This window comes from Leptonychotes weddellii, chromosome 12 (assembly GCF_054177405.1).
Source record: "Leptonychotes weddellii isolate Sample4059 chromosome 12, ASM5417740v2, whole genome shotgun sequence".
Taxonomy (NCBI): Eukaryota; Metazoa; Chordata; class Mammalia; order Carnivora; family Phocidae; genus Leptonychotes; species Leptonychotes weddellii.
The window spans coordinates 14,345,545-14,368,630 of NC_138380.1; the positions used below are offsets into that span (position 1 = coordinate 14,345,545).

The 23,086-nt window shown below is 43.7% G+C and overlaps 1 protein-coding gene across 2 annotated transcripts in view; it reads left to right on the forward strand.

Annotated features, from left to right (window-relative positions):
• Nucleotides 1-23,086, forward strand: part of DGKI (diacylglycerol kinase iota) — a 426,631-nt gene that overhangs the window by 391,276 nt on the left and 12,269 nt on the right. For both annotated transcript variants that reach the window (XM_081800028.1, XM_081800027.1), the window contains 4 exons: nucleotides 4,685-4,722; nucleotides 8,151-8,271; nucleotides 18,764-18,800; nucleotides 20,469-20,568. In XM_081800028.1, coding sequence (XP_081656154.1) covers nucleotides 4,685-4,722; nucleotides 8,151-8,271; nucleotides 18,764-18,800; nucleotides 20,469-20,568 — 296 coding nt within the window. The remainder of the gene's footprint in view (nucleotides 1-4,684; nucleotides 4,723-8,150; nucleotides 8,272-18,763; nucleotides 18,801-20,468; nucleotides 20,569-23,086) is intronic.

A 23,086-nucleotide genomic window follows, 5' to 3' on the forward strand; every position in this document is an offset into this window, starting at 1 on the left:
GTCCCATGACTGACTGCTTACAAAGTAGAAAAATTGGACAGAATACTTCTGGTAAGGAAAATGCAGGAAAAGCTCTGCAGAAGTAGGTATCTAAAAGAAGTAGGCTCTTGAGCAGCTGACAATGCAAGCCATCTGGTGCCTAAGCAATGAGTGACTTTGAATAAAGGAGAAGTAGGAAAATGCCCATCATGATCAGATCAATGGAATTGTGAATGCAACATCTGCCCTGGGTGCACTCGATATGCAGTGTCTCCTTTGGGATGAAAGGAGTTGGACCTTGAAGCCTTAAATTGACTTCATTTTGCATGTGATGCATTCATGAAACTTTTATTTGGAGTTGTTTTAGTTTTTGCCCACCTTTCTCCAGGTTCAAGGGGAAACAGCATGGTGGAAGGAATTCTAACATAGGGGTCAGATGCAATAACATAAGAAAATGTAGAAGAAACAAAGAAAAAAAAATAAGAGTCTCTCTGTCATCTGGATTGCTAACTATATGTGTGACCTTGGAAAAGTCCATTTACTTCTCAAGCCTGTTTTCTCATCTATGAAATGAGAAGTTTAGGCTAGGACCCAAAATAGCTCTGGAATGTAGAATATGACCGCTTCTGAAGGGACAGTTCTAGGACGTGCTTCTTGCTTCACGGATGAAATTTAGGAGTAAAAAGTATGCAGAACTTGGCAAAGCCAGATATATATTTATGCTTCTCAGTGCAGCAACTGATTTCTTCCCCAACCCAGGGCTCTACAAGCTATTCTTTGTTCAATGGTGGTTGTTTGTACTTTTAATTTTTTTCTTCCATAAATTTTTTTAAAAAAGATTTAAGTGACTGCTATCATTAGTAGGTGACAAGCAGTTTGGAAATAGAATATTAACTTAAGAACTGAGAAATAACATGAAAGCTTAAACTTTTTAAATAGACCTAAGTGTTCAGAGTTGAGACTATATGATGTAGTTATTTCAGTTGATTTATTGGGAACTCATATACGTGGCTTTGCCAAGCCCTGTGTACGTTTTATTAAATATTTTCATTGGCATAGCAAAAACTGCAACCTTAAACTATCCCTTTGGAAGTAATCATATGGCAAACTCTACAGTTGTAATTGGCCTTAATCTAACCTTCTCATTTCATAGGTGAGAAATGGTTCTTTTTCTGTGTCATGAGGTCAAAAACATCAGGATTCCATGGTGTTCTACATAGGGGACTGTAATAGTCAGTCCTCTGTTCCTTGAGCTGATTTGAAAGGCAGAGTTCCAAAAGTATTGACTTTGTCTTCATTTTTCTAATGAGAGAACTGACAGTAGTAAACTATAACTTGCCCAAGGTTACAGCCAGTTCATGGTGCTCCCAGGGACTCACAGGCAGTCTGATTCTTGGCTCAGTTATGATGTATCCCTTCCTAATTTGGACTTCTTGCCAAAAATGCCAGTTCCCTAAGAGGACGGAGTTTGCTTTGTATGGGGGTATCCCCAGAACCTCAAACAGGGGCTGGCAGGGCAGGAGCAGGTGGCCAGCCAGTGACCCTGTAGATTGTTTTGTCCCTATCCTGATTCCAGTGGGTAGCCATCGTGCCTTCATGCACGATTTCTGAGGATATGCAGACTGTTGGGAATCGAGGCCCTAGAGGGAGAGAGTAAGAAGGAAGATGGGGGATTCCTTTCTGGCAGTCCTGACTTCTCAGTCCCAGGATGTTTACTGGATAACAATTTATTGGAAGGCAGAGCACTGAAGGAAATATCAACCACTTCATATGAATTAATGGTTCTGCTTCTAAGCTCTAAAAATGACAGATCTCTCAGTTCTCTACTCCCTTACTCTCCTGCCTAACTACATAAGTTTCTGTGATTTAATTGTCCAGGAAACTTACTATCCATCTACTCAATTACCTTTACGTCCCATCAGCAATTTGACTTCCCTTCTTTGCATTTGGGATCATGATTTCCCCAGTTGGAAAGAGTTTTGGAAAAGGCAGGAAGGTAAGCTTGGAGCTCATGAAATAATAAAGAATAATACTGTAATCATAACAACTCATTATTTGTTTTTGAAGCTTGATCTTTCAGAAGGTTATTATCTGGAGTTGAATACTAATAGATTCAAGCTGTCTTTATGCAGAAGAAATCTTAAACAACAGTGTTCATGGGGAAGGACATTAATCAGGAGAGAGAAGTGAGCCTGGAGCCTAATAATATTTGCATAATAGCTACCCTTGGGTGTATTGCTTGACTTAAGAATAAATATCCCCGCTTTCCATCTCCAGTACAATTGGAAATTATTTGTGGTTATGATTCTGTTATATGATCTTCTACCTGTTCATGGGGACTTTACATCGGGAGGCTGCTGGAAACCAACAAACGTAGCAGTACTTGTGAATGAGTCTGGGGTAGACATTTAAAGAGGCTATAATATGGGCAATCTGGAGAAAATGAGCGGAGAGCAGGTCATAATTCTCTTTCCAGGAGGGGAAGGTGGGATCAAACTGGCATGGTTGACATTTATATGCTTCTCTGGTGTACTTTTACCTCTGCAATGGTTTCTCACCACCTGCAGGATAAACTCCAAGTGCCTTATCTTGACAGAAGAGGTGCTCACTGGGGTGGGGGGGTCCCTCCGACTCTGCAGCACCTTATCTGCAGCCACTCTCCACCCCAGGGAGGATGATATTCAGCTCTTCGAAGGTTCCCTTAGACATCACAACTTAACTTCCATGTCTTTGTTCGGATCCTACCTTTGTCTTGCAAGGATTTTCCAAATCCTCTTTGCTAATTAATTCCACTTACCATGGAAGAGTTGGCTTGAACTTCGCCTCCTCCAAGAAATCTTTGAACTCCACAGCTAACCAATAAGTTTTCCCCCAATTTCTGATATTTTTCTTTCTTTTCGTTCTTCCTCCCTTCTTTTCCTTTCCTTTCTTTTTCTTTTCTCTCTTCCCTTCCTGCTGCTCCTCAAATAGACTTTGTCCTGGGGAATTCCTTTATTGTCTTGTTTGCTGCTTATATATACCAAATTTTATTACAGAAGTGCTTTAAAGTAATGAACTCATTTTTCTTCTTTTCTCTCTCTTTTCTCTATTTCTCTTTTCTTTTTCTTTTTCTTTTCATTTCTGGGAAATGTTTCAATATAATCTTGAAAAAGTAAGCACTCTACTGTTTTGAACTTATAAAACTTTCATTTGTTGGTTTTGTTCTTATGATAGAGAGATGAGCAAGACAGCTATTTATTATACAAATAAGAAAACTGGTTCAGAAACATTGACTTGTTAAGCTTACATGTCTGCTAAGTTAGAGATTAGAATAGACTAGACTCTAGTCCGGTGCCTTTTTAAAAAAAATATATATATATTTATTTATTTTGAGAGAGAGAGTACACATGCGTGTGCAAGTGAGCAGCCCAATTGTCACCATAATGCAGGTCCCTGTGTCCAGTCCAGGCCTCTGTCCAGTAGAGCTCCACTAGCTCTGTAAGGCCTGGAGAAAAGGGAAGGAAATAGTCTTTATAAGTTATCAAGTTTATAGTATTGTGAAAAGGCACTGCACTGGGGCGCCTAGGTTGCTCAGTTGGTTAAGCGTCCAACTCTTGATTTTGGCTCAGGTCATGATCTCAGGGTGGTGAGACTGAGCCCCAAGTCAGGCTCTGAGCTCAGTGGGGAGTCTGCTTGAGATTCTCTCGCCCCCTACCCCTCCCACTCACGCTCTCTCTTTCTCTAAAATAAACAAATAAATCATAAAAAAAGATAAGAATAAAATGACACCTTAAGAAATAAAATTTAAGTTACTTCTAAAATTTTGTGCTATTCAAGCCTTACAATAATCTATTTTTTCGGTAGTCCTAGAATCTAGGTATTTGTTTTTCTAAAGGACCATTTCCAACCTAATGCACATGTTCCCTTCAGGAACCAACACTGTCATTAGATGCTCACACATCCTGCCCTCTCTCACCAGTCCCCTCCTCTCCCTCCTCCTCTACCTCCCAAGTGACTTGTATGTGCGCTTCGATTTTTGCCCCTGGTGTTACATATTTTTACAATTAGTTTAGGTTTCCTAAGTCTTTGAGTTCTTTCCATAAGAGTCGCCAGTGGATTAGATGCTGACCATATGGTTATTTTCTTCAGAACATAAAAAAGCATGCATGTTCTTTCCTCACTACCTCCAGTCCTCTTCATTTCCATAATGGTAGGTGTTTGTCTCTCACTACAGAGCAAAATTATTAGTGATTTTTGGAACCCCAAGAGGACCAAGTGGAAGGAACTGGAAAGAAGGGAGCAGAAGCAATCACAGTTAGGCACCCAGTCCACCTCATAGATGAGTTGAGAACACCCATATGATTTCATCGATCATTTTAGTCATTCTGTAAGATTTAGACTTGCTGGTTGACAGATGTGGAAACCGGGCTCAGAGGGTTTCCGTGATTCACCCACAACTTGTGTCGGAGCTAAGATTTGAATCTAATCTCTGTGGCTCCAAGTTTCATGAGGGGGTGTCCAGGTAGGATAGAATGGGTGCCCGGGTAGCAAAGGGATGAAGAGAAGGCTTTAGCCTGTTGCAAGATTCAACCTTTGGCATGCTTCTCCTTCCCTGATTCCTGCCCCAAACGTAGACTATTTCTACAAAATATGGATCCAGCCCTTTGGGATTTTTTTAATGAGAGGGTCTTCTACTAATGGGACATCTCTCTTTTGTCTCCCACAGCAATTTTGCAGGCAGTAATAGCTGGTGATCTTATGAAGGTAAGATATGTTCCTACCCAAACTTTTGGTGATTCTTTAAGAACTTTAACATCATTTCTCACCAAATAGTCATGATCTCTCGTATGTCATGTATCATCCCCCTGCCTGTGCTAAATGACTTGGAAGGGGAAGGATGCTCTTTTGAGGACCGGGCAGGGAGGGCCAGAGGAGTCTTCAGAGCATCTCCACATTTCCCAACAGTGGAGAATGTATGCAGGGGTAGCATGCTGGTTGTCTTGACTAGTTAACATGGGCTGCATGTTCCCCGGATGCAGTGCTCACAGTGTCTGGAATTCCTGCTCTCTAGAAGCTGATATTTGCAGTTTAAAGGTTTCTTTTTAGACAGGTCTTGAAATGAGTTCATCTGTAAGAATTATCTGGACAACACTCAGAAATACATTCTCCAGGCCAGAGCCTACAGCTTCCAACATGATTACAGTTTTGTACTCTGGGGATCACAGTCAAACCAAAAGAACATGCTCCGTCTCATCTCCCTCGAACACTTTAATTCATGCTTATGTTTTCTTAGTTCAGAGAGAAGGAAGTGGTCCCTGCCGCCTCTAGAGGGAATGTACATTCTGGAGTCAGACTGCCTGGGTTCAGATCTTGGCTCTGCCATTCACTGTATGTGTGACTTTGTATAATTATCTGATTCTCTCTGCGCCTCAGTTTCTTCATCTGTAAACTTGAATAATGTTGCCTCTCTCCTTTGTTGTGAGGATCAACTGTAACAATACATGTAAACCTCTTAAGACTGTTTTTATTCCATAGAAGGGACTCTAAAATGCTAGCTAGTAGTGTTAGTCTGTGTTTTTTTAATAAACATAGTGGAGATGCCAATATTTGTTATATAGTATAGTCCATGAGTATTCTAAAAGCTCTATTTGGTCTCATGTCATTTTCAGGCATTGGGACTCATGACTGCCTGTATATCCCTGTATAACCCACATTGGCATCGATCTGCTCTATAAGATCAGCAGCTGTGTAGGGACAGAGGCTCTGCCTTACTCACCAGCCTGTGGAGTATGGTGCCATTGCAGATCGAGAAACCAAAAGCCTTAAAAGGGAGCTGAGAAGCACTGACCTTGCATGCAACTTCTTTTGAAGCACATCTGTTGAATCAACTGAGAAACCTCTGTGCTACAGTGTTAACAGGTTACTAATAGGAAAGAAATGGCGAGAAGGTTGCAAGCATCTTGATAAACTGCCATCTTTAGACACATAATTCTGGAAATGGTGCCCATGGCACAGTCTACATCGAAGAATTGTCACCCACAAGGAAAAAGTACTTTCCAAGCAGTGTACCTGGGAGTTTGATGCTATTGCCAAGCAGTGGATTGAATCAATATTATCCCAGACTCCCTGCAAGGCCTTATATTAGATGCTTTGGGCAGTAAGGCGTGCTTCCTGCCCTTGCAGAGCTTCTAAGCCAAAAAAATGTGCAAACTACTGTACATTTGAAATCTTTTTATCTCATTTTGCATATGCTTTTAGTCTAGGCAGCATATTTTTTGGGTCCCTTGTGTATACAACCCCACTTTTTTTGTACTTAATAGAGAACTATTTGAAATATGGGAAATTGCCATATTCAGTAGGTTGTCTTACTACGTTCTCTGTTACAATCATTTCCTAAGTGCCTAAGAAATTACTTAACCTTATTTATGGAAAGATGAAATACAGTGACTTAGTTTTTCTTTCTCATTCTTTTTCTCTCTTTCCTTCCCAAGTCTTTCTTCCCCTTTTCTTTCTTCTTTTTCACCTTCTTCTGTTTGTCTATTCCATGCCATGCAGAAAGCAGAAGAAATATTAGATATTAAACTGTGTGCGTGTCTGTAAGGGAGAGAGCACACAGCAGACAGCAGAGAACCGAAGACCCCAGGAGCCATCCAGTGTGAAGGCTGTTGGGAGCGTCTGCTGTGCACCTGAGCTGCATAAGATACCCACGGACTAACTTCATGTCCGCAGTGTCCAAAAACCCCACAGAAAGGCAGCATCCAGGCAGCTGATGGATTGGGTCTGTGCTGCTCCACTGAGCCCAAATCCTTATGGATCTGCCTATGAAGAAAGGGAGTGTCATTGTAAGACTAATGTTGAACAGTACTGGATATGCTTAGATTCTTTCTGGAAAACTATTAGCTACCTCTTGCTGTCCTATAGCCTCGTAGTTTAGGGAAAAAGTCCCCATAAGTTCTTTACTTCCATTCAACTATTCCTTTTTGGCCTATTTTCTAGGAAGCCTTCCCTGACTCTTTTTTCACCCCGTGATAACTTCCTTACGTTCTTCTCCATTCCTGTATGTGTCTTTGACATCTGTCTTCGCCGTGGATGGCGAGGTCTGAGGCCAATGACCAAGTCCTATTCATCTTTGTTTCCCTGGCATCTGCCACATGGCAGTTCCATGGTTGGATATGAGTTTACTTTCTTTGACCTTATGAGATGCTTACCTTTTTTTTTTTTTTTTTTTTTTTTTTAGTGTGCCATCTAACTTCTTGGTGATAGATCCATTCCTTTTGCTTGGTACCTGCCAGGTTATTGTATTCTTCTTTGTCCTGAAACTACCTTTTAGAAGTTCCAGAAAGACTCTTTTTGTTCTCCTATACTGCTCTAGGTATATCTCCCATACCCTGGAGAACAGGGACCCATTTACACTTTCTGTAATGTTCAGTATTTCATGAAATCAGACCGCATCCTCATTTCGCCACATGATTCTCGGGCTGCAAAATCTGTTGGTCCTTTTCCAGTCTGTTCTCACAATATAGGTATTTTAGGTTTCTCCTGCCACATTCTCTGAATCCTTTGGGTTCTCATCCTGTGGATCATCTCTAGCCTCACTGGGTATGGACTGGATGATTAACAGAAGGCGTGCTGGCTGGGTTGCAGATCTGGAAGAAGAAAGAGGCTGCACACACGTGTGCCACCATCTCCCACGGGAAAATGGGAAGGAGCTTCTGTATTTGGTAGCTAAGTTCATTAGAGGTTGGAGAGAAACCATAGGCTCGGAAAGGAGCTTAGCTACCAGACACCAAGCTCTTCCTGTCTCCGGCCTTAATTACTCTTTCACTCAAGAGAAACCCGAGCCAACATAGGAAAGCGTTTCTTCTCTTTGCTGCCCTTCACTCTCTTAGGACAGCGACCAGTGCCCAGAAAAGAAAAAGACATCAAACAGAAAAGAAATAACTCACTCAGCACATTTCAGTTTCCACATTTTAGTGCCCACAGACCCTCTCCAGAGTGAGGGGAGACACTGGCCAGCTATCTGAGTGCTAACACGGTGCAGGAACATTGCTTCATCACTTTGACTTCTCGGCGTCCTCTGAGGCTAGAAACATTTGTGGTTTGCTACATCACTCTTATTTTATCACCGGTTAGCTGTACTTTCCCTTGTTCCGGACTCTGCCTGAGCTTCTTTTCCTGTGTCTCTTTGTCAGCTAATGGAAAGCTATAAAAATGGAGGCAGTCTGCTAATTCAGGGGCCGGACCACTGCTCCCTCCTCCACCATGCAGCCAAAACCGGCCACGGGGAGATCGTGAAGTACATCCTGGACCACGGTAAGTAGGCGCAACGAACCAAGGGGCACTTATCCACGAAGCAACTGAACCGTCTAAGCGGGCTCTCAAGCCAGCTGTCTTCAGAACAGTAGAAATGCTCCCCACCTTTTAGCTGACACCCCCTGCTGATGTGAGGCAGACGGAACCACAGACCACTGACCCATGTGGGTCGCTGTGACCAAACGGTTCCTAGAAATAATTCTCATATCCAGGTCTTCGCAGGATACTGGTGAGCTGATTGATTGAAAAATAAAAGACAAAAACAAATGCATCCCGACATAATACGCTGGATTGTTTTGGGAAGCGCTTTAAGTTGCCTGGTTGGGACCCGGTACCAAATCCATGTTCATAGCTGATCATTCTGAGGATTACATGAGCACGGTTTTTTCCGGTTTTTTGGCTTGTCTCTCTCTCTCTCTCTTTTTTTCTGCCTGGATCTCATTCATCTTTTCATCTTAAGCCACGCTTCATTCTCTTTGAAAACATCTGGGACTCCCATGTCTTCCGTGGTTAGATAGTTGCTGGAAGTAGCATGTACCTTAGCATATTTCTCTCATGGTCCTTTAGAGGCATAAACACATGGATAGATCCCATATCTTGACCAGTACTTTCAGCTTCCCATGTTCATAGTGCTTCTAGGAATTAAGAACAGGAGTAAAGGGAAAAACCTGCCTGGTTTGGCTGTCTTTGAGAGGGGAAGGATTGGAGCAGCCTCTAGGTCTGCGTAGGTACACAGAGATCCTGGAGGATTTTCTCTGCGCCCTAGCAGTGAAGCTCTGGCATCCAGATCCAGGCTGAAAATAGTAAGCGTATTCGTAGACATGCACAGTCCTTTTTGCTCCTCTTTTTTTTTTTTCTTTTTTTTGAGGGAGAGAGAGAGAGAGCATGCGTGCATGAACAAAGGAAGAGAGAGAGGGAGAGAGAGAGAGAGAGCATGCGTGCATGAACAAAGGAGGAAGAGAGAGGGAGAGAGAGAGAGAGCATGCGTGCATGAACAAAGGAGGAAGAGAGAGAGGGAGAGAGAGACTCTTAAGTAGGCTCTACGCTCAGCACACAGCCCAACATGGAGCTCAGTCTCACAACCCTGAGATCATGACCTGAGCCAAAATCAAGTCAGACGCTTAACCGACTGAGTCACCCAGGCGCCCCACTCCTCTTTTTATTCACTTCAACATGTCTTTCAGTCAACACATATTTGTGGGGAGTGCTTAAGAGGAGCTACCTGTTATAGACCAGTGTGTACACACACACACACGCACACACGCACGCGCACACACACACGCACACACACACACACGCACAGTACAGTCACTATTTTCAGGCAATTGAGGCCAAAAAACATAATCATATGCAGAATTAAATTGAAAATAGTTCTATATGGATGTTTTAAGTCCTATTGTAAAGCCACAGGTAGATAACATAGCTACCATTTGTCACACGCTTACTAGATTTTCAGATGCTTATACTAAACATCCTATCATTTAATCTTTACAAGGACCTGCAAGGTAGGTATTAGACTATCAGGTACATTTGACTCACCTTGTTTTGTCTTCAGTTCCTTCTCACCATGATGAGTTTGCTTGAACCCTTGGCCTGAGTTATGGTGGAGAGAACAGTTTAGGAAAAGGAAAGCATGTGAAAGCAGGATGGAGATCATTAGACCATCTCTTTCCCCCTTGGAGGCTGGGCTGGACAGTCCCAAGCCTGTCTATGCTGGAAAGCTCAGGTGGTAAGCTGTATTCCTTGGTGCTGTGTCTGGGATATGCATCCTCTCATCTGCTGTTCCCCTACCCATTCGACCCACTGCAACAAAAGCATTTGTGGGGGGGGGGAGCAAGACTTACAAAGCAGTGATGGCGTAAGTTCTGCTTGCCTCCTTTGTGGAAAAAAAAAAAGAACAAAACAAAAAACCATAGGTATTTTTTCTTTCCCATAGTGACTTCTCCAAAGGCTGGTGAGAGGCAAAACCGAATGTTAGAACCTGGCTCCCACAGACAACGCATAAAGTCACAGAGCTTCTATGATTATCTCTCTCATAATCAAAAAGATCTCAGGATTTCTACCACACAGAACGCAGATGAGCTTTAGATATACATACTGTCAGTTTACTTGTCTTTCGCTGGGTTAAAATACTCCTGGTTGCTGTCTTCTTGACCACTCTCAATCCTTTCTTCCTAGTTTGTCCTTCACCCCATGAGATTGAATGTTTGCTCGCATACCTTAACCTATTCAATACCCACAGACCCTCTCCCGAGTTAGGTCAGACAGTGGCCATCTATTTGAGTGCTAACACAATTTAGGAACTCTCTCTCTACCTCTCCTGAAGAGCTAGTATTCCCCCCCCCCGCCCCCACCACACACAGTTCTGGAAACCTCCCTGTATTAGTCACCTGTTGGTGTCTCCCTTGATCTCACTCACAAGGCTGGGGGGAGCTGCAATTGTGATTGAGTCTGTCTTGAATATGGACTCCCCCACACATTTGGGGCTCTCAGCTGAGTTGGCCGGAATGGCCGGGACACCTCCCGGGACAGCCTCCCTCTCTACCTGTTCTTTTATCCCAGGCTTCTTCACGGCATGATAGTCCTATGATTCCAGGTGGGTGAGGATAGATGCTTCCAAATGTCCTGAGGCCAGGCTGGAAAGTTCTGCATTATCTCTGCAGCATTCTGTTAGCTAAAATAGGTCACAGAGTTGACCCTGACTCAAAGGAGGGCAAAATGGCCCCCACCGCCCCATGAAAGGAGCTGCAAATAATCTGTGGCCAGATTTAACCTACCATCCTCCCTTACCCTCTATCTTCTTCAGTTGAAAATGATGAGCTTACCTTCTCAGTATCCTGAACTACTGTCCCACCTGGAATCCCCAGGACCTCAGCTTTTATATTTTCCTTTGGTTCTGGGTCCTCAGGTTGATTAGCAACAATAATTCTTTAAATTTGCAAGTTCTTCAACAACAGCAATTTCCCCCCTTTTTAAGCCTAAGTATGACCCTTGCAATGTTTGGGACATACTTATACTAAAAACAAACCAAAATCCCTCTCCTCAGTTGCATGCCCCCAGGGGCATGAGTGATGAGGCATGAGATGATATTAGTCTAAAATCACAGATTTTCACTTCCCCCACCCCTTTTTCCACTACCTTAAATAATAGGGCCTCTAAAAGGTTGCAAGTTCTAACCCCACCTGTGGATTGATGCACACGTACTTCGCCTGGCATGAAATCAAGCTGGTATGTTAGTCTTAGCGCTGTAACCAAAGCCTGACATTCCGATACTAAAGTCGTCTCTCTTCCATCCCCAGCATCTCTTGTAAAGGGTGAATCACACAATACAGCTCTCTCTCTATCAAAACTGAAGGACACGAAGCAATCTGTTAATTAGGGGGGAGAAGGTGTTTATTTTTCCAGTTTTTTTGGGGGGGTTAGATTTAATAAATTAGTTGGTTTAATATTTATGATAATGAGAAAAACAACTGGAGATTCCTGCTCTCATCTTTACTTCCCTCACAGGCAAGCAGTTCCCATGGTCACGCTCAAGGTCAAGGTCAAGGTCACGGGAGGCATCTGATTCCCTCCCTGCCTCACCAGGATCTCACTGGCCAGTACAAACCTGAGAGAGAGACTAGAGATATGAAGCACACTCCATCTTTCTGTATGAAAATAAAATCTTATTATGCTCTCCAGTCCAAAAATCACTGCAGTTTTGAGGGATGGCAGTTTTTAGCCTTTCAGTTCTCTAGTCAAATAGTTCTCTAGTCGAACTAACTCGCAGTTGATTTTTTATTGAAACTAGCATTTATCAACCTGATAGGCACTGTCGATTTCAGCCTTAACGTTGATCTCATTATTTCTACTTATTCAGGAATATGCATGCAAATCTTTTGACATAGCCCTCCTAAGTCAGCAGGTTCCCCAAGAGCTAAGCGCTTCAGCTCCCCTGTTTTCATTGTTGCTGTTTGTTTTAACATCTTTAGTCGCTGATAACAATTTATATTAGCCTGTGCATGTTGCGATTGTAAACTATTTTTTTTGCAGAAAAATTTGTCTCTTTTAAATAATAGAAACCCCTGTAAATTACAGTTTTCTTGAAGGCAGGGACAAGCTCACGGGAAACACAACCCTTTTTCTGCTCTGTAACAATCCTCTTAATGTGACCCCCGGTCAGTGAAATAATCTCTCCAATTTTATGTCGTGGCAGCTCTAGAATCCCCTTGGTCTGACAAGGAAAATAGCCTTTTCCAAGAGGCCTCCGTGAGGCTGGGATGCATCCTGAATTTATAAACCAGCAATGTATTTATAAACCAGCATCAGATTTGTGGTAGACAAGTCTGATCAATTCGAACTCATGTAAATGGGAAAAGAGTACAATTTTACACGGTGCCAAAGATGGAGAGGGGCATTCCTCCCAATCTCGAATGCTGCAAATCTTTTGAAGTTTTGTATTTATAAACCAGCATCAGATTTGTGGTAGACAAGTCTGATCAATTCGAACTCATGTAAATGGGAAAAGAGTACAATTTTACACGGTGCCAAAGATGGAGAGGGACATTCCTCCCAATCTCAAATGCTGCAAATCTTTTGAAGTTTTAGTTTTTTTGTTTTTTTGTTTTTAATTTGGTTTAAGTCTTTCCTGTGGCTTCATATGATATAAATCGTAAAATCTGTTCAAATACCCGACAACAGGCCTCCTGACAAGGGTTCTGAGAAATCCGTGGGCCCTTTTCAAGATGACTGAGAGTGTAGGGGTTTGTTTGCGCCCTGCATTCTTGCTCAGGCGGGAGCCCCTCTCCCTCTGCTTTGCCCCCCTCTTCACTGGTTATTTATGGTGAGCAATGGGGTCCACAGTCAGGAGGGTGCCCCCTGAACAGGAGTCGTGAGAGATTCGTTGTCTTCCCAGACACCACACTAAGCAATGTATTTCTCATCTAAGTGCTCTTTATAACCAGGCTGTGGGGCGAGGGGCAGGAGTGTGTGGTAGACTCTGACAAGCCGCAGGCGGTTTGAATTTTTCTCTGTCCTGCATCTTCTTTGGGACTTTCTCTCAAATGCACAACCTGCTGTTTTCCTTTATGAAAAACTGGAATTTGGACCTTGGGAGGGTTGCAGAGAGAATGGAGGAGGAAGAGAGCTAAAATTCCATGGGGACAGGGTGGAGAGGGAAAGATGCCGAGGGGTTCCAGCCCGGGTCCCCCAGTGGTTCCTGCTTTTCAGCTCCTTTCAACCATATTTTCTACCCGCTCCCTCCTCCCGCCTTGTACCCCTCCAAGAGACTTTTGTGTTGTTGTAGGCTTTTACCACCCCGCACATTTCGCTCCTTTGTTTTTATTCTCCCCACTCCCACCCCTTTGCCCCCCTACCGTGTGTCCTGATAGAAATCTCACTCATGCATTTCCTTTTTGATTTCAATGGCTTATTTTGTCTTCCCTCGTTTTCTGTCTCTAGTCTTTCGTTTCTTTCTTCTTTTTTACCCCCCTTTTTCAGCCTCTGGTCCCCCGAGAGAAACGACCACCACCCCGCTGGGACAGGATGACGGTGCTGTTAGAGTTCCCAGAGCCAGCTCTCCCCACATCTGTGCGGCTTTTGTCCTGGGGCAGAGGAGGATTTGGAATGGTCTGCTGGCAGCGTCTGGGAGACTAATGGGAAATGAGGTCCGGGGAGAGAGAGGCCATGGAGAGGTGGAAGGAATAGCAAAGGGGATTTGGATGCCTTGATGTGGGAAGCAAACTAAAGGGTGCACGTGACAAAGGACACATCATACAGAATACAAGGACAGTATCAATGACAGGGTTGTGCCAGCAAAAGCTGGGGTGTCCAGTGGGAGAGCCAGTGGGATGAGCACCGGGCAGCAAACTTGCAGTTTGGAAGGCTTGACTGCCTAACCATGCTGTTCACTTTCTCGTGTTGGGAGCTTTGTGAAGTTTGGCTTCCTCTCGCATTCCCTGGCTTTCGCCCGAATGCTGATGTGTGTATCCTCTTAGTACATTTTCCCCCTTATTTTTTGGACCATTTCCCTATGTAGCACAGTCTTTTGAATTCATGTTACCTTTATGGATCTTTCTCTGAGAAAAAATAGGATGCTGGCTGGGATCCACATTGATTTTTAAAGGTCTTCATTCATTTATTAGGAAAAAAATGAATTCTGCCCCCATGAACTTTTGAGAAAAAATATTATAGTGATAGTCACTGCTAACTTTTATGGTTCTAACTGCTTTGTATGTATTAACATATTTAATTCTTACAACAGTTCTACATAGTGAGCTCTCTTATCTCCATCTGACAGGTGGAGACAGCTGAAGCATAGTGACGTTAGGTTACTTGCCAAGACTTGTATGTAGTATATGGTCTCTGCCCTCCATAGTTCTAAAACCTGGTGAGGGCAATGAAACACGGATAAACAACCACAATGCAGGGTAGATCGATAGAGGTATTATATGCAGGGCTCCAGTGACAACTGGTGCAGAGCTGTGGAGGGGCAGTGATCGATCGTCAGCCTCTGAAAGTTTCATGGAGAAATTTGCACACGTGTCCCTTCAATCAGGACTTAACAGTTGTTTTCTGGTGTAGGTCAACTGTGGGACTGAGTGTGGACATTGTAATAAACCCTAGGAGGGACAGAGAACCAAGACGTCCTTTTATATTCAGGGAATAAATGTGAGTTCACTGCTAACAAAGTCATGGTATTCCTTCCAGTTCCCTAAGGGAGATGGCATGATATCCACAATCAGACCATATGCATACCTAAAATATGCAATAAGCCTTAGATCCAAATAGTCACCATGGATATAAACTGGAAGAATTCCATCGTCTTTTCTTTCTCTTGGGCTCTCCCTTATGAGTGAGACTCAAATTAACTTTCCAAAAATCATAGATGCTATTTTTTTAAAATACTTTTTCCTTTAAAGAGAATTTGTGAGGTCTGGGCGGATTATTTTTTTGTCTCTCTGGCCATGCCCCCTTTCTCCAAATTGTAAGATTGGAGAATCAATGCTACTAACCCGCACGGAGCACTACTAAACAGCACAATATACTATTGAAGGAGCTCCCAGCAGATCACTGGAAGGGAGGGAACCTCCAGCCTGTTCCTGGGCTGCACCTGGCACTCAGGCCTCTTCTTATTTCCTCCTCTGCAACCCCCTCTCACCAGCATTATGCAAACACAGTTATTTTAAAGCAGGTTAAAACATTACTAGAAAATGTACCTGTACTATTAAAAATAGCTCCACACTCCCACCTGTCATCAATTCGCTGCCACCCTTGCCTCTCCATTGGTGATTTGCCTGACAGTGTTCAAAACGTTCTGCTCTTTGGTGATTATATGTATTGATGGGCAGATGAGGAAAGTTTGGGTTAATTAAGTCCATCATTCCAGAGCCCATTCCATTCCTGAAACCTGTAATTGGAGTTTTGTTAGGTTTTAATTAAGAGCAAGAATGTCTCATTTTAGGAGCAGCACCTCTTCCTCTCACCTCTGTCAGCTGCCGAGGATTAAAAGGAGAGAAGGGGAGGGTGATAAGCAGCTACAGGCATGCCTGACTCAGAAACTGGATAATCAGCTCTGCCATTGTTCTGGGTTGGCTGCATTTATGGCGATTCTTGTGAGACCCTTGAGGAACAAGGTCCCTTCTCTTCCTTGTCCCCACGTTCAGAGTGTCAAACAATGGCGGTTTGGCACTGATGTAGCTGGTCCCACAGCCTCTCGTTACATGGTGGCATGGACCCTGGAGTTGGTGGACCCACCGTGGGTGCAGCTCTGAGTGCTGAATGAAGGGGGAAGGGGGTGAGGCCTCTGGTGCCCAGATAAGAATGCACTTAGCAGTGAATGGTGGTAACAGAGCTGCTGGAGTGGAGTGGGGCTGGGGTGCTCCTATTCATGGAATTCCTTTGCAAATGAATGGCTCCAAGGGTTGGCTGAAGGTGGCAGGCACTCTCTTTGGGGACCACTGTACATTGTAAGCGTCCTTGTTCTTGACCTTGTGGAGAATGCCCTGCCAACAGTTGAAGGGGTTTGGAGTATTGGTTCTCAGGACATAGCATTTGAGTCAACAAGTGGCTTCAAAAGTGAATGGAGGTAAATGCAGAGCCCAGTACATTTCCTCCCTCAGCTGATGCTCCGCATCGCCACTTAGCGTAACCTGCTTAAGTCAGAGAATAGGACACTTCCGATCTAAACTTGCATGTAGCGTGCCAGCTCCCATTTTAAGCCTATAACTTATATTGACTTATGAAACCTCACAAGAATCCTGTGAGATACATATTATCAATCCTTCTCTAATGTACGTGGCAATCAAGAGACCTAGAGATTAAATGAACTGGCCCAAGATCCAGTAAGTGGCAGGTAGAGCCAGAATTTTGAAGCAAGGAGGTTCAGCTCTAGTACCCATCACTACATGGTACTGCCTTGCACTTCTTTGGGTGTTTGTTGTGGTCATTATCGTTCATGTTTCCTTAGAACCACAAGACTGAGGAACAAAAATAAATGCATTACGTCTTTTTGAATCCTTAATGTAGGATAGGTGCTAGAAAAATAATAAATGAAAAATAATAAATATTCTTACACGGCAAGGATTTAGTATAATTCATTTAGGGAGACAAGGCGTATGAGTGAAAAGCAAATACATAATACAAGGGTGGAACCAAGTAAGTGTTACGAGAGAAGGAGTTCAGAGAAGGGATAGATTCTTTCTGTCAAAGCTGGTCGTTTCAGAAGACCTTGTCACAGACTGGGCTTTAAAGGACAGGCCAGACTTAGGTATGTGGCTAGAAAAGGGAAGGCTGTTCTGGGTCGGGAGAGTGGAGGGAAGAAGCTCTCTGAGCTGGGAGAGCCCCAGAGAGAGGCGGGTGATGGCACAGTTACCAGTTGAGCTGATATGAAGAAATGGAACCTGGAACAAATTGAGGAAGGGTAGTTCCAGGTGAAAGACTGCAAACTTTCATGGTTGAATACTTGGCAGTAAGCAGTCAATATGCTGAATTAGAAATCTGAATGATGAGAGACCTTCTCATTTTTCTTAGTACCTGTTTCTGAATGCTAATTATGCTCTAGGCAGAGACCAATTAGGAAGCCTATTTGTCAAATAGGACAAAGAGGAGAGACAAATAGGGCAGAGGATGCAAGGGAAGATTCACCTGGCCTAGACGGCCAGTAGATGTGAAAGAGGAGGCAGCTCTTGGATGACCAAGAGGATTGTGAAGGTCCCATGGCATCTTAGTCATCTTCTTGGCCAGTGACTTTCATGGTTGGGAAGTCCTAATCTCTCCCCTTTCTTCTTTTTATGTAATAAGTAATCATAAAAGCAAATTTTCAATTATAATGATATCCAACAAGACAGAGAGCAAATCAATAGGATCATATTTTTAAAGACTAAAATGCTCAATACCTAGAACTGTGTTTGGCATGTCCAAGCACATTTATTCATTAATTCAACCAAACATGTAAGCATCTGCTTGGTACCAGGCTCTATGCCAGGCACCAAGGAAGGATGTAGTGGTGAACAAGGCGTAAGCCACAGCTTCCAGGGGGTTTACCACAGTCTAGTTATGGAGAGAGACAAATCCGCAGGTGGTTTTATTATGGTTTAAATGTCATGATCACTAAAGTAATTACATATCCCCACCTGTCTGGGACAGTCTCAATTTGGATGATAAATTATGTTACCCTCCCAAGTACAGGACATAGGGTTAGTGTACAAAATGAGAGGGCACGTAGGCAGGACATTTAATGCAGTATTTGGAGTGGGGGTTGCAGAGGGCTTTATGGAAAATGTGTCTCAGCTGATACCCGTAGACTGATTAGAGTACAGGAGGGTTGGGGAAGGAATCACTGGTGCAGAAGGTGGAAAGGTGGTCATTCCAAGCATTGTTTGCAGATTGAATGATTTAATTGGTGAACAAATAGAACATCATCAGTGCACAAACTCATCAGCCATCTCAGTTCCTAAGGAAGCATCTATAATCATTTGCTGTGCATAACATTTCTTCCAGGTCTTGGAAGGGAAATTTTATGAAAAATATAATTTTACTCTGTTTCTAAAATATAGATATTGGACTGGATGATATCTCTGGTATCTTGTAGCTTTAAAATTATCCAGTATAAAACCCCGTCTTAAACAACCTGCCTCTGGGGAATGATAAACAATCCTTAAAGCCCACTGAAGTGTCCCCATTCCCCCAAGGTAACCACTTAGTTATTTCTCACTTATTCTATTCTGACTAATTTTATGTCTTCAACCTGATTGAAAGCTGCTTTAAAAGCATAGGCTGTATCATTCCACACATATCGGTTGGTGGCGGTTGGGAGGTTGGTGAGTGGGAATAGAGAAATCCATTCTTTTGGGGGGGGTGGAGCAGGGGAGGTGGTCTTAATATCCCTTGCACCAAATGACTCTACTTTATTCAGCTTTCCAACGTGTTTTAATTCTGTGACTATAGATTTTTTTGTTAATGTTTTAGTTTCTGAACTTATTTTTGATGGCATCTTGTTTTCCTTCTTATTTAGGACCTTCCGAGTTATTGGATATGGCAGACAGCGAAACGTGAGTGTTTCCTTTCATTACATAGTCTAGATTATTTTCTTTAGAACATATCTGGGAGAAGAATGTAGCCTATAGAGCATACAGCAGATAATTTAAATGTCAGTGATAAGAAGTTCACTTTCAATTGTATTTATAACTGTGCAGGGCTAATCTTCTAAATCAAAAATTACACAATAAAAATTGATGACAAGAATCAATAATGGTTGCACGCACAGTCATTGCTAGTCATCATTTAGAGCTTCCTATAGGCAAGGTAGTTTTGCACTGATGCATCTTGGACTACTGAGAAGTCTAGATAAATACATTTACCTTTTTTATTTACTCTTTCTCAACTGGGGTTTGTGAGAAAATTAAGTCCTAATACCCTACGGAATCCTTTGTTTGTAATGAAACCTCTATACCGGGTCTGGAATGGAACTAGGTATATACAACCATTGGAGAATTAAGACTATAGTAAATCCAATCATTTTTATGTTCTGTGGTTCAGGAGAGAAACTCCGGTTGAGAAAGTCATCTTCTCTCGGGTGGTCCCCAAACTGATAATGTTTGTTTTCAACATTTTTATTCCTAGGGCAGCAAAATAGCTCCTACTCCCCAAGTAGGAACAAAGAAAGGCTCACCGTCTCACCCTGAAAGCCATATAAGAAGCACTATAAAACTTCAAAGACATTTGAAAAGAGATAAAGATGGATGGGGAGTAGTTAAGTAGGTCTGGAGGAGGAAAAGTAGAAATGAATAGAATGGAAGCTGAGTGGAAAGGGTAGAGTTCTATAGTTATGACTTACTAGACAGGGAAGACACTGTCGTGACAGAGAGTTTGTCCACATACCACATCCTATTGACAAAGTTGTCATGAACCCGTTTGTTCTAAGGACTACATTTGATTTTCCACATGCTTGGCATTAAGCATCTTTTCAATTTTGGACTCAGAATGGAAACCTCCTCCTCCCTAGACTGCCCATTAGAGGGGGTAGAAATGGCTACTTTGCTTTGCCCTCTTCCTATACTGAGTGGCCTATGGCCAACAGGGTAGAGCTTGTGTTCCCAGCTCTCCCAGATGTCCTCTGCAGCTGCCCGCACCCTCCCACCTGCCATTCGCATGAAATCAGTAGGTAGGGCGGCTTGTGTTGACCTGGTCCTTCCACGCCGAGTCCCCCAGAGATACTCCACGGAGGGCCAGATGGTGGTCTGCCAAGACCTGTGTGAGGTGCCTGAGGGGCCTATGGTTTTCCATGCCTGCCCCGTGTGTACTTGATCCGGTGCCCCTATGTTCTGCCCACATGTGTCCACAGAGAAAATCATTCCACCGTGCTCAGACCCATCTCTACACATCAGTTTGTTGAACAGTGCCATGGAGTGTTACCTAAATCAAACGTCGGTGGTTGAAAACAAAATCACTCAGCCTAGTTAACACTGTTGAGACAGCGATTGGAGTTCTGGTTCGTTGATGACTAACTGAAGGCATTTTTAGACACCCCCTCATCCGCCTCCCCAGAATGTGCCCGGATCTCAGCTGCAGATCGAGAAGGAGGCGGATGAGCCCAGAACCTCAGCAGCAGGGATAGGAAGCTACCCTCACCCCCTCCCTGCAGCCTCCAGCCCCGCCCCCACTCCCGCCCCCGCCCCCAACTCCTTTATGGGTGGTTTCCCATTTCCTCTTTGCTTTAGGGGTGAGACCGCCCTGCACAAGGCTGCCTGCCAGCGGAACCGGGCCGTGTGCCAGCTTCTGGTGGATGCGGGAGCATCTCTGAGAAAGACGGACTCCAAGGTAACCTGATGAGTGAGTGCAAACATCCTCCTCCTGGGCAGGATCACCGGCACCATTGCCTTCACTTGTGCCCAGGGCAAAGGCATCCTTTCTGTGCTTATGGAAGTGCCTGGGGCTTTGGAAAAAAGGAGGAAAAAATAAAGTGCTTCATTTAGAGCAACTGTAATTTAAATGTATAAGCACAAAGGGAAGGGTGTGTGCTTGCCTATGGGACTTTATAAACCTCTGAATGTGCTGGCCTTGGGACTTTGGGGTTGTCCTGCCGAATGCCAGCAGCCAAGTTGCGGGGAGGTGAGGTTCAAAGCCCTAGGAGAGGCGTAGAAGACATTGGCCTGCTTTGGAATTTCTCCTTCAGTGGCTTTATCTAGGGGAGCTTCCGATCTGTGGTTTACGGGTGCCTGGGTGATTAGCCGCCGCTGTCAGGATGGTCAGCCCGGACTTGGAGAGGTTACAGCCTTAAATCTGGTGCCTTTACGTTGGCTTTTTATTTTTAAAAGTTTCTTCCTACTTATTTTCTTATATTTTTCCCTGAAAGTTAACCCCTGAAGTTAGGGTGGGAATTTCTCTCATCGACGTGGAAACTGAAACCCAAAGAAAGCTCTGTACCCTTAGACCAGGAGCTGAGCCCAAATCCAAATTTAGCTCTTTTGACACCCAGCGCAGCAGATGAGTTGTTCTCCTGTGGTGACAGAACACCCCCCTGGATCCAATGGGATGAAGTGTGGCAACAAAGTCATAAAGTGGGTTTTTCTTGAATGGTTTGGATCATGTCTTTGCCTTACAGTGGTACTTACGGCATCGTGACTTGAAATGTGGTTGGTTCCCCTGCAGCAAAAGGCATGTCAATCTGGCTTTAAAGTGTGTTAGTGTCTTAAGGAGAGGACGGTGAGGCCAGAAACTGATAGAGTGACCTACGGTGCCGACCTTGACCGGAAAGATGCCAACAGGTAGAGGTCAGGCATCAGGAGAAACTCCGTTCAGGAGACCTGAGATCAGGCTGCACTGTGAATTGTTCATTTACAGAGAGCACCGAGGAAAGGGCTGAAAGCTGGAGCAAAGGAAGAGGTGTAGCTCAGTGGTGCAGCCTGGGGACTGCAGCCCAGGAGAAGGGAAGGGCGGGGTGGAGGGGGGTGGAAGACGGTTAATACCTCGGTGCCGCAGGGGAGCCTGAGCAGCCCTGGGTAGGTGCTAAGGACAAACCGTTTAACTGTAGAGGGTTGCAGAGAAGAATTTTAATATAGAGATGAGGGTTTCATTAAGCTAAGGCACTGAATAGCCTAAGTTTGGGGCTGATGAATGTAGCCAAGGAACACAGACATATTCCCCATGAGACCTCTTTAAGGGATGAGCAACTGCTTATGTGCAGTTTTCACCCTGGGGGTTCCTCAAACTGCAGTGAGTGCCATAAAATAACTTTATCTCCTGTGTGGACCTCTTTTCCTTTGACCCCAGTTCTGAGCCAGCTGCGTTGCGTGATTCTCCATGCCCCTGCAGCCCACCGGATCCCTGCTCTCCGACGGAGGACCCTGGCCACCTGGGTTCCTCCTCCCTAGGGCTGTGGGACATGTTAAGCTGGTCTGTCACCTGGTTAGCTAAGTGGGTATAGGATTTCAAGTGGCAGATAAGTGCTCCATGTGATATTCTTCCCAGATGATATTTGCGCTTAAACTCTTCGTCGTGTAATTCGATGGAGGAACACAAACCCTATAGACAGGATCAGGGGAGGTCTCGATTTCAGGTAGGTTTGGCTTGTCTGGGGCCAACTCACACTCCAGCGTGGCAGTTGCCTATTGACCACACAAAAGACTGCTCTCACACTCACCTCAGGAAATCAAAAGAAAAGGAGGAGCAACCTGAAAGAGACAAACAAAAGACTGGGCAGGAGACCTGGCCCCTGAGCAGATTGCTCTTTTTTATCTTTCTAAGTTTCTGAATCAGATAAATGGGCTCAACATGCCTTGAGATTGCTTCCTCTTTTGTGTTATGTATGTGTGTGCTTTTTTTTCAAAACACAGCTTCATTAATTTTATGATTATAAATACAGTGCATTCTTATATAGAAAACTCAAGCAATGCAAAGATATTCTTCAAAGATAAAAATCACTAGAAATCTCACACTCTAGACCTATATACTATTAAAATTTTAACAATCTCTCTTCACATGTAGGTATGCCTGTTTTTCTCTCTCATTTTTTTTTTTTTTAGTCGGTGAAGTCATACTATTCATGCTATTATAGAATGCTTATGTTCCCCCAACATTGTGTTCTAGAGGTCTTACTGTATGAAATAGTCTATGCTTCATCCTTTTGGGAGACCTGTTAATTTTCCCATTTTGTAATTTTATGCTAAGTTAAAGCAGAACATGATAATTATGACTGGATCTTTTCCTAGATTTTTTTTTTGCGGGGGGGAGAAGCAATATCTTGAGAATTTCTCTTGATGAGAACAGTTCCTTTAAAAATCAACTCAAGGGCCACTCCAGTCCACCTCTCTGAATACTTGGAAGCTAGTAATTCCAA